Source organism: Nycticebus coucang, chromosome 19 (assembly GCF_027406575.1).
Source record: "Nycticebus coucang isolate mNycCou1 chromosome 19, mNycCou1.pri, whole genome shotgun sequence".
NCBI classification, from domain to species: domain Eukaryota; kingdom Metazoa; phylum Chordata; class Mammalia; order Primates; family Lorisidae; genus Nycticebus; species Nycticebus coucang.
The window spans coordinates 850397-866364 of NC_069798.1; the positions used below are offsets into that span (position 1 = coordinate 850397).

Sequence of the window (15968 nt, forward strand, 5' to 3'; positions counted from 1 at the left end):
GCTATATAAATATTTAAGGCAAGAAAGGAAACGAATACATTAATTTTTCTGGTCAGAAACACACTGGCCACTAGCCTTTACCAATTAAATACTAAAAAAAGCAATGAACATTCAAAAAAATATGAAAATCTTTCTAAGTTAATGATCCCATGCAGTATATTGTAGTTATAAATATGGCTCAGCGCCTGTGGCTCAAGTGGCTAAGGCGCCGGCCACATACACTTGAGCTGGCGGGTTTGAATCCAGCCCAGGCTGCCAAACAACAATGACGGCTGCAACCCAAAAAATAGCTGGGCGTTGTGGTGGGCGCCTGTAGTCCCAGCTACTTGGGTGGCTGAGGCAAGAGAATCGCTTGAGCCCAGGAGTTGGAGGTTGCTGTGAGCTATGATGCCATAGCACTCTACCCAGGGTGACAGCTTGAGGCTCTGTCTCAAAAAATATGAATATAAATATCAAATATTACTTACCGAGTCTTTCTCCACAATGCGGTTTAGCATGACAACAGCTTTGGTCTTTTGTTGCCAAACCATGAGCCAGAAGTGGCAGCATGTGTTAGGGAGTGGACCCTGTGAGAACAGAGCAGAAAGAGCAGATGACAAAGGGGACAGAACAAGCCTCAGGGGAGCCTCTCCTCCATGTCTGCCTCTGGGATGGGAAAAGACAGGCTTAGGAGAAGCAAACCAAAACTTTTAATACACCTGAATTAAAAAACAGCCCTGTAATAATTAGAATTTTTGATTTTAAGTGATCAAAACTGATCTTTATTTACGTAGTCAAGAAAGAATTAAGATATCAGGCGGACTTCATAGTTGGGGGGCTGACAAACCAGGCGTTGGTAGGAATCAAGAGCAAAAGCACCGGCAAGTCTGTCCCAAAGAGAGTCAACTTGGGACACTGCTTCTGATGCTCTCACTACTATCACCCTGCTTTTGTTGGCACTGCCATATGAAGGTGGCTGGAGCATTCGTCCATACTATAAGCAAACCAGAGTCAAAATTCGTGAGTGGGAGTATCTGATAGCTGCAGAGAAGGTAGGCAAAGGAAATTTCTGTGCCTTTCATCTTTGATAGGAGAAAAACAGGCCCTGCCTCCCATGGGTCATGGAAGATCAACAGCAAGAGAGTCTGTGCAGCCACTGGCCGGCCGACCAACCTAAGCCAACTAGTAAAAGATTTCCAGCAAAAGTGGAAATCACCAAAGGACCTGAACGCCTAGGAAACTGCTGATCTACAAAAACATGGCATGTGCATCCTCAAGGGCAGAGTTAAAAGGAGTAATAGTCACACTACATTAATGCCAGGGGGAAAGCAGTCATTGTAGATACTTCCAACTACCTCCACATACAACAGCACAGGGAAACAGAAAAGACAAACCAGTGAAAAGCCCATGCCCAAATTACAGCTGACTAAATGAGTGCAGGTTAAAATGAAGTTTTACCTGTACTTAGAGTAACTCTGCACACACACTGACCGCACTGGGCAGGACGGCAGAGTTGTGAGTTATAGGCAGAGTCTGGGCACTGGGACCAGGGCCCCCCCAGCTCCTGCCCCACATGCAACAAAGGGACTCAGCTGGTTCTAGACTCTAGACTAAATACACCTTTACAGCAGATACACTCCTTGGCGCATAGAACATGCTCAACAAATATTACGTGAACAAACCCTGAGTCAAAGTTGTAAAAATCCTAGAAATCTACTAGAAGCCTGCAAACCAATGTTTGAGGACAGTCTTTCCCACTCAACACACGTATCTATCATTCATCTACTTCTAAAACAAAACATACAGCCTAAAAGGCAAAAAGCAACAAGAAAATCCCCAGTAAAATAAATGCCTTTTTCTTGGAAGCAGCAATTTGCCAGTGAGGCTACTCCTTGGTCTGCACACCCAAATCCAATGGCTCTAACAACTAAATATTAAATAGGAAGACAGGTGCTAGTGTATAAAGACCATGGGTTTTTTTCTTTTATTTATTTATTTTTAGAATATTACAGGGGCACAAATGTTTTGGTTACATAAACTGTTTTTCTCCCCTCCCCCCCCCTTTTTTTGGTTGCAGTTTTTGGCCAGGGCTGGGCTTGAACATGTCACCCTCAGCATATGGAGCTGGCACCCTACTCCTTGAGCCACAGGTGCAGCCCCCACTTTTTTTTTTTTGAGACAGGGTCTCCCTCTATTGCCCAGACTAGAGTACAGTGTCATCATCGTAGCTCACAGCAGCCTCAAACTCAATTGATCCTCCTGCCCTAGCTTCCCAAGTAGCTAGGATGTATCTACAGGATGTAGCTACAGGTGTGTATCATCATGCTCAGCTAATGCTTAAAGATTTTGTAAAGATAATGTCTCACTATGTTGGCTAAGCTGGTCTTAAACTCCTGGAGGCTTAAGTGATCCTCCTACCTCACCTTCCCAAAGAGGATTATAGGCATGAGCCACAGCACCAGGCCTAGAATACAGGCTTTTTTTTTTTTTAATCAGAGGGACAGGAATTTATTTCTCAGCTCTTCCATTTAGTAGCAATGCTACCAATTTTATTCATCCACAAAATGAGAGATAATATGCTAAGATATTTTAAATAACTAATTCTGCTCAGTGAGTAGGGCACCGGCCCCATATACCAAGAGTGGTGAGTTTAAACCTGGCCCCGGCCAAACTGCAACAACAACAAAAAAGCCTTAGTATTGGCTTGGCGCCCGTAACTCAATGGTTAGGGTGCCGGCCACGTACACTGGGGCTGGTGGGTTTGAACCCAGCCCGGGACTGCTAAACAACGACAACTACAACGAAAAAATAGTGGGGCATTGTGGCAGGCACCTGCAGTCCCAGCTACTTGGGAGGCTTAGGCAAGAGAATTGCTTAAGCCCAAGAGTTTGACGTTACTGTGAACTGTGACTTCAAGGCACTCAACCGAGGGTAACACAATGAGACTTTGTCCCCCCCCACAAAAAAAAAAGAAAGAAAGAAAAACGAAAGAAAGAAAAGAAAAAAGCCTTAGTATCTCTGGGTCTTTTATTTTTTTTTTTTGTAGAGACAGTCTCACTTTATCACCCTCAGTACAGTGCTGTAGCGTCACAGCTCACAGCAACCTCCAGCTCTTGGGCTTAGACGATTCTCTTGCCTCAGCCTCCCAAGTAGCTGGGACTACAGGCGCCGGCCACAACGCCCGGCTATTTTTTTGTTGCAGTTTGGCTGCGGCCGGGTTTGAACCCGCCACCCTCGGTATATGGGGCCAGTGCCCTACCCACTGAGCCACAGGCGCCGCCAGGGAAGCAAGGGTAACAATATTTACCACAGTGTATCATCCTGAGGTTAAAATTACATAAAGCACATAGAGAACAATGCTCCCCATTAAGCCTTGGGCACCTGGTCTCAGCATCCTCACCTGACCCTACAGGTGGCCAGACAGCACCCAAGTACATGCCGGAGGGTAGATAAGAGCTTTCCAAGCCTCAGATAAGCTCCAGGGCATGGAAATAGAAAGGGAAGAAGCTAACAAAGCTTAACCTAAGCTTCTGTCAAACACAAAGCAAGGTAGAGAATTTGCCTACAAGGAACAGGCCTCCATTTTCCTTCACAGAATGTATAAAGTTAAAAATAACTTGGCTGTTCCTTAAATATTCAAAGCCTCAAAACTTTATAATGCCTATAATTCATTGCACCACCAGAAAAAAATGAAGTAGCATTTCATTTCCAAAAAAATTCAACGTATGCTTTTAGCTCTGTTTCAAAGCAGAACCACCACAAAAATCTTTGTTTTCAGGCATCTGCTGGGCATCATGCTACTTGCCTGTGTTAAGACGTATCTCCTTTGTGCCTCTTCTATGTCAACTAAGCTGGCATTAATATAATCATTTTCAGTATTTTGCAGTTTAACACGACTGTGATCGTCTGAAAATAAAGGAGAAACCGTAACTGTCAATAAAAACATACCACCTTTTTATCTTAATATGAATGTTCTAAGTATTTATAAAAGGACAGGAGAAATAAAACAAAGAGAAAATAAGTACCATCGAGGAGTTAAGGCACATCCTAAATTATTCCCTGTTTTCTGAGGAAGTATAAAACAGAATCTTGATCTTGTTTATTACTGTGGTGCTGGGAAGGGAGTGCTTCTTTTTGTAGTATATTACTTATCATAACAGGAAAAGGTAGCCAGAGTGAAACATAGCAAAATGAATAAAGCACTTACCTTCCTAGAAGTAAAAGGATCATTCAGACTCTTGGGGCCTAAGAATTGACTGGTCTACCTTAAAAAGATAACTGGCCTCAAATAGATGACACTAGATTTCCAGGGTAATTATATTGCAAGTTCTTTATTCTTAACAGATATGCATTCAACTACATTTAAATAATCTTTAGCATTTAATTATGTTTAGGTTAAATGCTGAAAATATTAAGGACAACTGGAATATTCAAATTGTATTCTTTAAAAGACCACTGAAGAGGCCTGGCACCTGTAGCTCAGCAGCTAGAGAGCTAGCCACATACACCAGAGCTGGCGGGTTCAAATCCAGCCCGGGTCTGCCAAACATTTAAAAAATACACAGACACACACACACACAGAAAAACCACTGAAGATACTTCATCAATTAGATTGTGTTAATAGACGTATTTCTAGTTTTTTGTGTTTTTTTAGAGACAGCGTCTCAGTTTTTCACCCTCTGTAGAGTACTGTCACAACACAGCTCACAGCAACCTCCAACTCCTGGGCTTAGGCGATTCTCTTGCCTCAGCCTCCTGAGTAGCTGGGACTATAGGCGTCCACCACGATGCCCATCTATTTTTTTGTTGCAGTTTGGCTAGGGTGGGTTTGAATCCGCCACCCTCAGTATATGGGGCCGGCACCCTACCCACTGAGCCACAGGCGCCACCTGTATTTCTAGTTATTTAAAGTAAAAATCTCACAAACTTAGAATTTGTGCTAATTTAAATATGTGAAATATTAAATACGACCCCGTGCATTCAGATGAGAGCAAGCAATGGGTAACAAGGAGAAACTCCAGAGCACAACAACATAACTCAGTGAGAAGCCTGCCACACACCGTGGGGAGCACAGTACTGTTCTACTGTAAGTTGCTCCCTCAGGGAAATCTATACTAAATATTCACTCTCCCCCTTCACTTTAAGCTAAAAAAAAGTTGATATAATCTCCATGTGAAAGAAAATGTTAAATGGTTTTAGTTTCACACATCAATTTATCTGAGATGTTTCTGCTGGACTGAACCCAAGACCTCTGTAAATATTATATGTCATTTGCCAACAGGAAAAATTAAGATCTTGTTATAGTAAATCACACTAGTGTTCTCGGAAAGATGATGTCAACAAGCACTTTTTTAAAAATAGTCACTTTTTTTTTTTTAACAGTTTAATCACCCTCTCACTGTTACATTTGTGAAACAGTAAAAAGGTCAGCAATCTAATTAACAAATTAAAGTCTATACATACCCTTGGGTAACAAAACTGAAAGAACAATGCATACTTTTAGAATGCTAGACAAGCCTTAAAACTAAAGTCCCACTAAAATATCACGCCAAAGGAATGTTATTTCCTCATGTTGTAATCACAGAAAAACACAAAGCCAAAGGCTATTCACATCTATTGCACAACTGGAAATAGTCCTGCAGTGAGAATCCACAGACCCAGGAAGGGTGGCGTCCCAGGCCTGGGAGTTCCGTCACCCTGCATGGTGCCATCCCAGACCACTGCACAGCTTTGGAGGAATACTACACCTAGACAAAGGCCTTCAGCAGTTCAGTTTTAAGAATATTTGATATCCTGCCTTCAAGATTTTGCACTGGAATTCACAGTCATTTCCTTTTAATCTTTAAAATCTACAACAGGTATCATGCCAACACAGGAATCGCATCCCAGCATAAAAACAGACCATTCCTTGGAGCAAGGTGGGGTATGGTGCTACCTACCTGAAAGGCACCAGGGGCCCTGCAGGGCCTGGCCCTAGCCACTGGCCTGGCTTCTTGCCTAACATCAATTTGTACACAGCAAAAGCAAGCAACACTGAATTCACTGATGAAAATTCTTTTTAATCTTGCTACAACACTAAAAGAAGAAACTGATACTTGGGAAAACTGTATAGGTATTTAGAACAGAACCAGCTACTAATGTTGGTTGAACCAGTTATTTTCTTCTTAGAAATAATTAAAAGCAAAACAAATACACACATCACTAGATATTTATTTTAATATCTAGTGATTTTAAGATTAATAAAATTTAAAAGTATACATATAACTTTTTTATTCAGAAGAGACTCTGTAGAGAAAAAAATGAGTTTCTGGTGTTAACTAAAACACATCTCAAAATGACTAAAAATATGGCTAATATAGGTACATATGTTTCAGGGGGTAAAACTTTCAAAGCCAGTTTTATGAGAAACTGTGACCTCAGACTTTACATCCTTTGGCAAAGAACAAGGTGCACAGCCAGCAGGGCTCAGTGCTGGTGGCAGCACCCTTCACCTGGGGTCACAAGTCACAGGTCTTCGTTACCTGCTCCATTACTATCAGCCCAGAATCTGGGTGAAGTGATCCCTACAGACCAAACTTTTGACTTCTATATTTTAAAAACCCAGAAAGGTACATGTTTTCTCTACTTCCATAGGAACTCCTGGAATGAGAAAGTCAAAGTGAGTGTCTCATAACTTGTGGGCCATACAAAGTCCCAAGGCCCAAGTACTCTATTCTAAGTCTATGGTTCTCTTCCCCTTTCTTATCTTTTAAAAGGATATAGTAAAGGAAGAAAAATGAAGATAGTTCAAACTATACTGCATGAGATACAGCAAAAGCAACCAAACCACACTTCCACAGGAAATCTTATTTCTCAACTATCAAGAACATAGACTTTTTCTACAGGCATCATGTGCTAATTCTTGTTGGAGTGTACGCAGAAATGCAATACCCACACAGAGCTGTGGTTCATAACTTGGATAAAAATCAAGTCACCTTCTGATGAACAGTCCCCTCCCCTCTTACCCTCAGACACTGTGTATTCTGAGAAACAGGGCCAATGCTCAAGAAATGACTAGCACAAGCTGTGGCCTGAGCTGATGACACAGATTAGCTTCCTCTTTCAATACTGTCACAGTAAGCTTTTTTTTATTTTTTATTTTTTTAGAGACAGAGTCTCACTTTATTGCCTGCAGTAGAGTGCTATAGCATCACAGCTCACAGCAACCTCCAACTCCTGGGCTTAGGCGATTCTCTTGCTTCAGCCTCCCAAATAGCTGGGACTACAGGTGCCCGCCCCAACACGCGGCTATTTTTTTTTTTGCAGTTTGGCCGGGGCTGGGTTTGAACCCACCACCCTTGGTATATGGGGCCGGCGCCCTACCCACTGAGCCACAGGTGCCACCTAGTAAGCTTTTTTTTTTTCAAACCCCACAGATTTCACCAAATTTATCATTATGTAAGGACATCTTCTTTGGAAAGTTTTCCAGGACAAACAGGAAGGAGGATTCACACCCATCATAACATCCCCACAGGTCACACCACGCCAGAGGTCTAGAAAACCTAAACACTGGGTGAGGTCAAGACCAATCCTTCACTGCTGCATTAGCAGCTGCCTTTCCCCCTTACAGTTTCCTTTTTCAACCAGAGATCATAAGTTTTCAAATAGTGACATCCACACCAATATGGTACTTCCCTGCCAAGAACTCAGAGCATTTTACAGATACACCACCCTCTTCAACCCTCCAAGTACAACAGTTGAGGAAAAATATTATGAATTTTTTTCATAAATTGAGCAAAGCTAGAAATAAAACCCAAGTAACCATAAACTCTACCACATGCACAGAGAAGAAACACACCCTCAGTACACACAGAAAATTCACATTTCTATTGTTGGTTCTGTAAAGAAAATTCTATTTGCAGAGAGGTTTCTCACTGACCACATGACCAGGCAGAACCCACTATCAAGGACTACTCCGTGCTGGCCACTTGTCAAGTCTGTGCAACATCGTACCCGGGGTACCTCTCTGCAGGTTCACGGCCCTGTGAAGCGGACACTGTCACACCCACTTTACTGTCATTCAGGGAAATAAAGTCATCAGTGTAAGACAACACGGTAGAGAAGCACAAGATAGGAAACAAAGGCAGGTTTGTGTGATATGACGAACTACTGACTTCCTACGTTGCACTCTCTCTCTCTAGCACATCCAAGGTAGTACCTCTACCACCCTGCCCACAGCCCTAACTCTTCCCAGCACCACATCTCATGTATTTTTCCACTTGGGAGTGACTTCCATCCCATCTCCCTGCAAACCCCACTCCCCATGTCAGTTCTTGTCTCAACAGCCTCTCTGATGGAACCCCCTCGACCATCTGGTCTATTCCTTACACTCAACACCTTCAGCATTCCTGTTTGATTTTCAGTCAACAGACATATTTTAAGAGCCAGGCAAGAGGCACATAAGACATTACCTGTTGGAAGCTTTTTAAAAGGAAACAACCTCTGCTCAGGAAAGGCTCCCAGCGCTGCAGCACACACTAGCACTGTGAGAGGAGCTGGCCAGCCAGCCACATGGGCCCAGCAAGTTGCGCAGCCTCTGCTGCTCATGAGGGAGGACAGGGAGTTCTTGCAACAGGACACCAATAAAAGGGAACGGCACATCACAAGGGGGCAGTAAAACCGGAGAGGCTGCAGAGCCAAGCAGAGATCCTCAATGTATCCAGAGCAGCTGTGGGCTGGGTGACTGGCACAGGCCCTGGACCCTGGTGATGTGACTTGGAAGAGCACATTTGATTTTCAAGAAAATAATTCCTCGCAGCATAGAAGATTGACTGGAACAAGGAGGAAGACAATTTCACACACTGATATACTGAAGTCTTAATCGAGAGGTGAGGGCCAGGTGAGGTGGCTCACACCTCTAATCACAGCACTCTGGGAGGCCAAGGCTGGTGGACTGCCTGAGCTCAGGAGTTCAATACTAGCCTGAGCAAGAGTGAAACCCTGTCTCTACTAAAAACAGGAAAAAAACTAGCCAGGCATTGTGGCAGCCACCATGTAATCTAAGCTACTCAGGAGGCTGAGGCAAGAGGACTGCTTGAGCCCAAGGGTTTGAGAGGTTACTGTGAGCTGTGATGCCGTATCACTCTACCCAGGGTGATAGTGAGACTCTGTCTCAAAAAAAAAAAAAACTATAAGCATTTCACCATTGTCTTGTGGGGACCTCAGTTACTGAAACACTAGGATCCTGAAATAAGGGACACTCGGATGTGTTTTCTTGTCTGAAAGATGGAATAGCTGGACAGGACCAGTCCTTGGTATCTTCACCAACAGACTCTCCTTGATACCTTATGAGGATATTAAAGTACAAAATTCCTTAATAATTCCTATTTTAACTTAAAAATGTATAGGAATTTCAAAATTCTACTTTATCATGTATCTGTGTTTTAATAGCTCCACAACCATGTCCTCTCAGTTCTGAGCACAGCTACTGGTCCCGGAAGCAGGGCCACGCTCCCGTGACTCCTTGCTTTCCTACACATTTCCATCCCTCCCCTCCAGCTCCAGGGCAAGGGCTCTAGGACAGAGTTCCCCCCAGAAGAGCTGCAGCTCACTCGGGGGCCTCTGTCAGAAGGGTACTGTCAGGGCAAGATCCTGACCAGCTCAGTGGAGGGAGGCAGCTGCAGCTCACTCGGGGGCCTCTGTCAGAAGGGTACTGTCAGGGCAAGATCCTGACCAGCTCAGTGGAGGGAGGCAGCAGCAGCAACCTTCTTACCAGAATTAATCTCTTTGCAGCCAGAGACCCTGTAGGGTTCACCAAGGAGCCCCACTTCCAGCAATATGCTTCCTGGGACCCACTTCAAGGTCACCAAATTCAGAAGGACAGATACTGGTAGAATACACAGACCTTATTCCAATTACTCAAATTCACAAGCATTCATTTTTGTAAGTGTACACAGTTCTATGCAGTTTCATCATGCGTGGATCCATGTAACCACCACCACAAAGCTCCTTGCGCTGCCCCTTGGCAGCCAACCCTTTCATACCCAAGCCCTAATCTGCTGATGTGTTCTCTATCACAGAATCTTGCTCAGGAATGTTACATAAATCACAATAAGCAACCTCTGAGGGCTGGACTTGGTTTATGCTCAGCATAGTTCTTTGAGGCCCATCAAGTTGTGGTACCCGCAGTGATCTTTTCACTGCTGACCAGTTCCGTGAAATGAGCACTCTGCCATCCTTGCCCACGGAAGGACACGTGGGCTGTATTTCTGAGTTGGGGCTGTTACAAATAAAGCTGCTAAGAACATTCATGCATGTGTCTTTTTGTGGACATAAGATTTCATTTCTCTGGGATAAATGCTCAGGAGTGCAAATCCTGGTCATATAAGGTAAGTATATGTTCAGTGTTACGAGAAATTGCCAAACTATTTTCCAGAGTGTCCATGCCACTTCACATTCCTACCAGGCACGCGCCATATCCAGCTTCCCGTATTCTGAGGGTCTATGGCCTCTGTACTTTAGCTGTTCCAGCAGATGTCCAGTGATACCCCACCACAATTTTAGTTTGCGTGTTCCGAATGGCTAATGATGTTTTTCATAAGCTCATATGCTTATCTACTATCTCCATTCATATCTTTTGCCCATGTTCTAAGGGGAGTATTTGTTTCTACTATTAATTTTTTTTTCCTTTTTTGCCCAAAGAATGTCTGCCACAGGATACTGTTAAATTTTGAAAGTTCTATATGTATTTCAGATATAAGTTCTTTGTCAGATAAGTGGTTTACATTTTCTCCCTGTTGATATATATCTTTTCATTCTTTTTCTTTTCTTTCCTTTTTTTTAACTTAAGAGACAGAGTCTTGCTTTGTCGCCCTCAGTAGAGTGCCTTGGCGTCACAGCTCACAGCAACCTCCAGCTCTAGGGCTTAAGTGATTCTCTTGCCTCAGCCTCCCGAGTAGCTGGAACTATAGGTGCCCACCACAACACCTGGCTATTTTTTTTTGTTGCAGTTTGGCCAGGGCCAGGTTTGAACCCACCACCCTAGGTATATGAGGCCGGCGCCCTACTCACTGAGCCACAGGCACCGCCCTCATTTCTTTTTTTTGACAGTCTCACTCTGTTGCCCAAGCTAGAGTTCAGGGGTGTCACTGTAGCACACAGCAACCTCAAACTCCTGGGTTCAAGCAGTCTTCCTGCCTCAGCTTCCCAAAGTGCTAGGATTATAGGTGTTGAGCCACCACTTAGGGCCTCATCCTTTCATTCTCTTAATAGGATCTTTTGTAGAGCAAAAGTTTTTTATTGAGACAGTGTCTCCCTTTGTCACCCTTGGTAGAGCGCCCTGTTACTGTGGCATCACAGCTCACAGCAACCTCTCAACTCTTGGGCTCAAGCAATTCTCTTGTTTCAGCCTCCCTCGTAGCTGGGACTACATTTTGATAGAAACTGTTAAATTTATAAGACAATTTGGGGTGAACTGGCATCTTGACTATGTTGAGTCTTTTTTTTTTTTTCTTTTTGGCCGGGGCTGGGTTTGAACCCACCACCTCCGGCATATGGGACTGGTGCCCTACTCCTTGAGCCCCAGGCCCCGCCCTATGTTGAGTCTTTCAATCCACAGAGAAAGCAGTCTCTCCATTTATTTAGACTATCTTTTGATTTATCGGTATTTTAGTGCTTTTAACATAACAGGTTCTATATGTGTTTTGTTACATTTGCCCCCCAAACATTTCACCTTCTTAGACCAACTATAAACAACACTATATTTTTAATCTTGGTTTCCACACGTACGTTGGTAATATATAGAAAGACAACTGGTTTCTGTATGATGATCTTGCATACTGCAACTTTGCTTAACTCACTCATTAGTTCTAGGGAACATTTGGAAGAGATTCTTTAGAATTTTCTACATAGACTATCATGTCATCTGCAAATAGGGACAGTTTTTTATTTCTTCCTTTCCGATCTGTATGCCTTTATATCCTTTTCTTTCTTTCTTTTTTTAGACAGTCTCTTGCTACCCTGGGTAGACTGCCATGGTGTCATCATATCTCATGGCAACCTCATATTCCTCATATTCTTGGGCTCCAGCAATCCTTCTGCCTCAGCTTCCTGAGTAGCTGGGACTACAGGTGCACATGTCCAGCTAGTTGTTCTATTTTTAGTAGAGACGGGATCTCACTCTTAGTAGAGGCTGGTCTCGAACTCCTGAGCTCCAGCCATCCACCTGCCTCAGCCTCCTGGAGTGCTGGGATTACAGGCATGAGTCACTGTGTCGGTCTTATTTCTTTTTCTGGACTCCATGTGTTGGCTACGATTTCAGTACCCTAGATAATATATTTTTAAAAATTCTTATGTTAAGTAATTTAAAAACCTACAGAAAAATTCCAAGAAAAGCACAAAGAACTTTTCTTCCTCAATCAAGACAGCAAATTGCAAACACAATACCTCACCAACCCGAATATTGTTGATGTGTACATTCTACAATGACACAGTGCAGCCATTAAAATCACAAAATTAACTGTGATGCCTACTGACTCAGACCCCATCTGAGTTCAACAATTGTCCTAATAATGCTCTAAAAATATTCCTCGGTGCCTGAAGCTCAGTGGCTAGGGTGCTGGCCACATATACTAGGACTGGCGGGTTTGAACCCGGCCCGGGCCTGCCAAACAACAATAACAACTACAACAAAAAATAGCCAGGCACTGTGGCAGGCGCCTATAGTCCAGCTGCTTGGGAGGCTTGCAAGAGAATCACTTAAGCCCTAGAGTTTGAGGTTGCTGGGAGCATTCTCCTAAGGGCAATGTAGTGAGATTCTGTCTCAAAAAAAAAAAAAAATCCAAAGAAGGACTCCATCTATAATCACACATTGCATTTTTCTTTAGTCCCCTTCAACCTACAACCAACCCTCAGTCTTTCCTACTCTCTCTCAACCCTTTGAAGACTGCAGGCCAGCTGTTTACAGCGTCTGTGTGAGCCTTCTGACATTCCTGTGAGCATGTTCAGGTGTGTGTTTGCACAGGGTCATCAGAGTGATGCTCTGTGATCCTTGAATCCTCTTAGGCAGCTCAGGATCTTGAGGTAACGCCTCCTGTTACTGACTACTTGTTCAAGGTTGCCATCAGCCAGATTTCTCCACTGTATAGTTAATGTTCCCCAGCTACAAACTATCAGTATTTGATAATGCAATAAAGAAAATAAAATATACTCAGAATAACACTTTAAATATATTGATTGGACAGCGCCTGTGGCTCAATAAGTAGGGCACTGGCCCCATATACCGAGGGCGGCAGGTTCAAACCTGGCCCCTGCCAAACTGCAACAAAAAAAAAATAGCCAGGCATTGTGGCGGGTGCCAGTAGTCCCAGCTACTCAGGAGGCTGTGGCAAGAGAATCGCCTAAGCCCAAGAGCTGGAGGTTGCTGTGACGACACAGCACTCTACCAAGGGCAATAAAGTGAAACTGTGTCTCTAAAAAATAAATAAACATATTGATCGGGCGGTGCCTGTGGCTCAGTCGGTAAGGCGCCAGCCCTATATACCAAGGGTGGTGTGTTCAAACCCGGCCCCAGCCAAACTGCAACCAAAAAAATAGCCGGGCGTTGTGGCAGGCGCCTGTAGTCCCAGCTACTCCGGAGGCTGAGGCAAGAGAATCGCTTAAGCCCAGGAGTTGGCGGTTGCTGTGAGCTGTGTGATGCCATGGCACTCTACCGAGGGCCATAAAGTAAGACTCTGTCTCTAAAAAAAAATAATAATAATAATAAAAAAAATAAATAAACATATTGATCAATCTTTCAAATATTATAGGGACTAAAATGTTAAGTGTTTGCTTTTATTCTCTTCAGAAATCTTATGTGTTCTTTAGCCAATACATGTTAGCCACAAAAGTAAAAATTTAGAAATGCCAGTGCTTTTACATGTTTATTGAGAAAATCTTATGAAATATCTGGGTATTATATTCAACTGTACTAGATATTTATGAAACAATGAATGGTGGTGAGTAAAATCGTCATCCACGTAATTGACAAATGATTTCAAGTATTTATTCAAAGTATCTTCTGCCCAGATAACTTGCATTCCTTGCCTCTGTATTTGTGAATGTCCCTCCAGGTAAGTGTATTATTTTATATTTTTAAAATGAAAAAATAAACTTAAATGATAGAGCATTCCCCACAAACGTGAGTTTCAGAGAAAATCAAACTAAACAGAAATAGAGGTGGTCATTCATCCACTGCTGTGTATATGAGGATGCAAACTCCTCTACCGCTAGAAGATGGAAGTCATAACCTGCAGCCTTGGCCTCACGAGGAAGATACCTACATTTATGGAAGGCATGTTGTGTTTCACCTAGAGTCAAGCTAAGCATTGGCCCACATTCTTTTTTCTTTTTTTTTTAAATTTTCTCTATACATATACATGTGTTTATTTGGTTTCTACTTTTTGCCTTCACAAAATCAAAATGGCTTAAAATTTAATAACAATAACAATGTTTAAGATAAGGACTAGAAACAAAAACCACATAAAGAATGAATGAAGATAAATACATTCAAAAGAGAAATCAGACGATTATTGCTGCAACAAAATATTGAGCAATGTAACAATGCGAAAAAGTAACGTTCACATTGTCAAGTAAGAGTATGTCTATCATAGAATGCTTTGACTCTGAGGTTCAGTATGGAGTCATCAGTTAACTTTTTTTTTTCCCAAAGTCTCAAAAAAATAGAAAACTAATATTTATAAATAAAAATAAAAGATAATTTCAAAAAACAGATCATGCAAATCTTATGGACAATAGAAGAAATACTTGAAATCATTCTACTTCATCTGGATATACCTGATATTAAAATTGGAAAAAATATTTCATTATAAAGGGAAATTACAAACATATATCACTTATAAATGAGGATGCAATATCCTAAACAACATATTAACAAGTTGAATTAAAAATTAATGTTCAAGTAATATACTTTGGTCAAAATTAAATCCAATTTATGTGAGAATTAGTCACTATTTTCTTTTCTTTTCCTTTCCTTCACCCCCTCCCTCCTTCTCTGTCTGCTCTCTCCTTCCCCCACCGCACCATGTCATTAATCGTCATTAATTGTCCTCATATCAAAGTTGAATACATAGAATTCATGCTTCTCCATTCCTGTGATGCTTCACTAAGAATAATGTGTTCCACGTCCATCCAGGTTAACATAAAGGCTGCAAAATCTCCATTTTTTTTAAATGGCTGAATAGTATTCCATAGTATACATATACCACAGCTTGCCAATCCATTCCTGGGTTGAGGGGCATTTAGGCTGTTTCCACATTTTAGCAATTGTAAATTGAGCTGCAATAAACAGCCTAGTGCAAGTGTCCTTATGATAAAAGGATTTTTTTCCTTCTGGGTAGATGCCCAGAAATGGGATTGCAGGATTAAATGGGAGGTCTGACTTGAATTCTCTGAGTTTTCTCCGTACTTCCTTCCATGAAGGTTGTATTAGTTTGCAGTCCCTCCAGCACTGTAAAAGTGTTCCTTTCTCTCCACATCCGCGCCAGCATCTGCAGTTTTGAGATTTTGTGATATGGGCCATTCTCACTGGTGTCAGATGATATCTCAGGGTGATTTTAATTTGCATTTCTCTAATAATTAGGGATGATGAGCATTTTTTCATGTGTTTGGTAGCCATTCATCTGTTCTTCTTTAGAGAAGGTTCTCAACCACAAGACTCTTGGAAGTCATCAAAAAATACAGTAATGTCTCAGGATATAAAATCGGTGTCCACACGTCAGTTGCCTTTGTATATACCAACAACAGCCAAGATGAGAGGTTAATTAAGGACATAACTCCCTTCACCATAGCCCCAAAGAAAATGAAATACTTAGGAATATACCTAACAAAAGAGGTGAAGGACCTCTATAAAGAAAAGTATGAAACTCTAAGAAAGGAAATAGCAGAGGACTTTAAAAATTGGAAGAACATACGATGCTCATGGCTGGGAAGAATCAACATTGTTAAAATATCTA

The 15968-nt window shown here is 42.3% G+C and overlaps 1 protein-coding gene across 3 annotated transcripts in view; it reads right to left on the bottom strand.

Annotated features, from left to right (window-relative positions):
- Nucleotides 1-15968, bottom strand: part of PTPN2 (protein tyrosine phosphatase non-receptor type 2) — a 97926-nt gene that overhangs the window by 47285 nt on the left and 34673 nt on the right. For all 3 annotated transcript variants that reach the window (XM_053571889.1, XM_053571888.1, XM_053571887.1), the window contains exons 3-4: nt 3785-3885; nt 468-566 (exon numbers count right to left, since the gene is read on the bottom strand). In XM_053571889.1, the coding sequence (XP_053427864.1) occupies nt 468-566; nt 3785-3885 (200 nt within the window). The remainder of the gene's footprint in view (nt 1-467; nt 567-3784; nt 3886-15968) is intronic.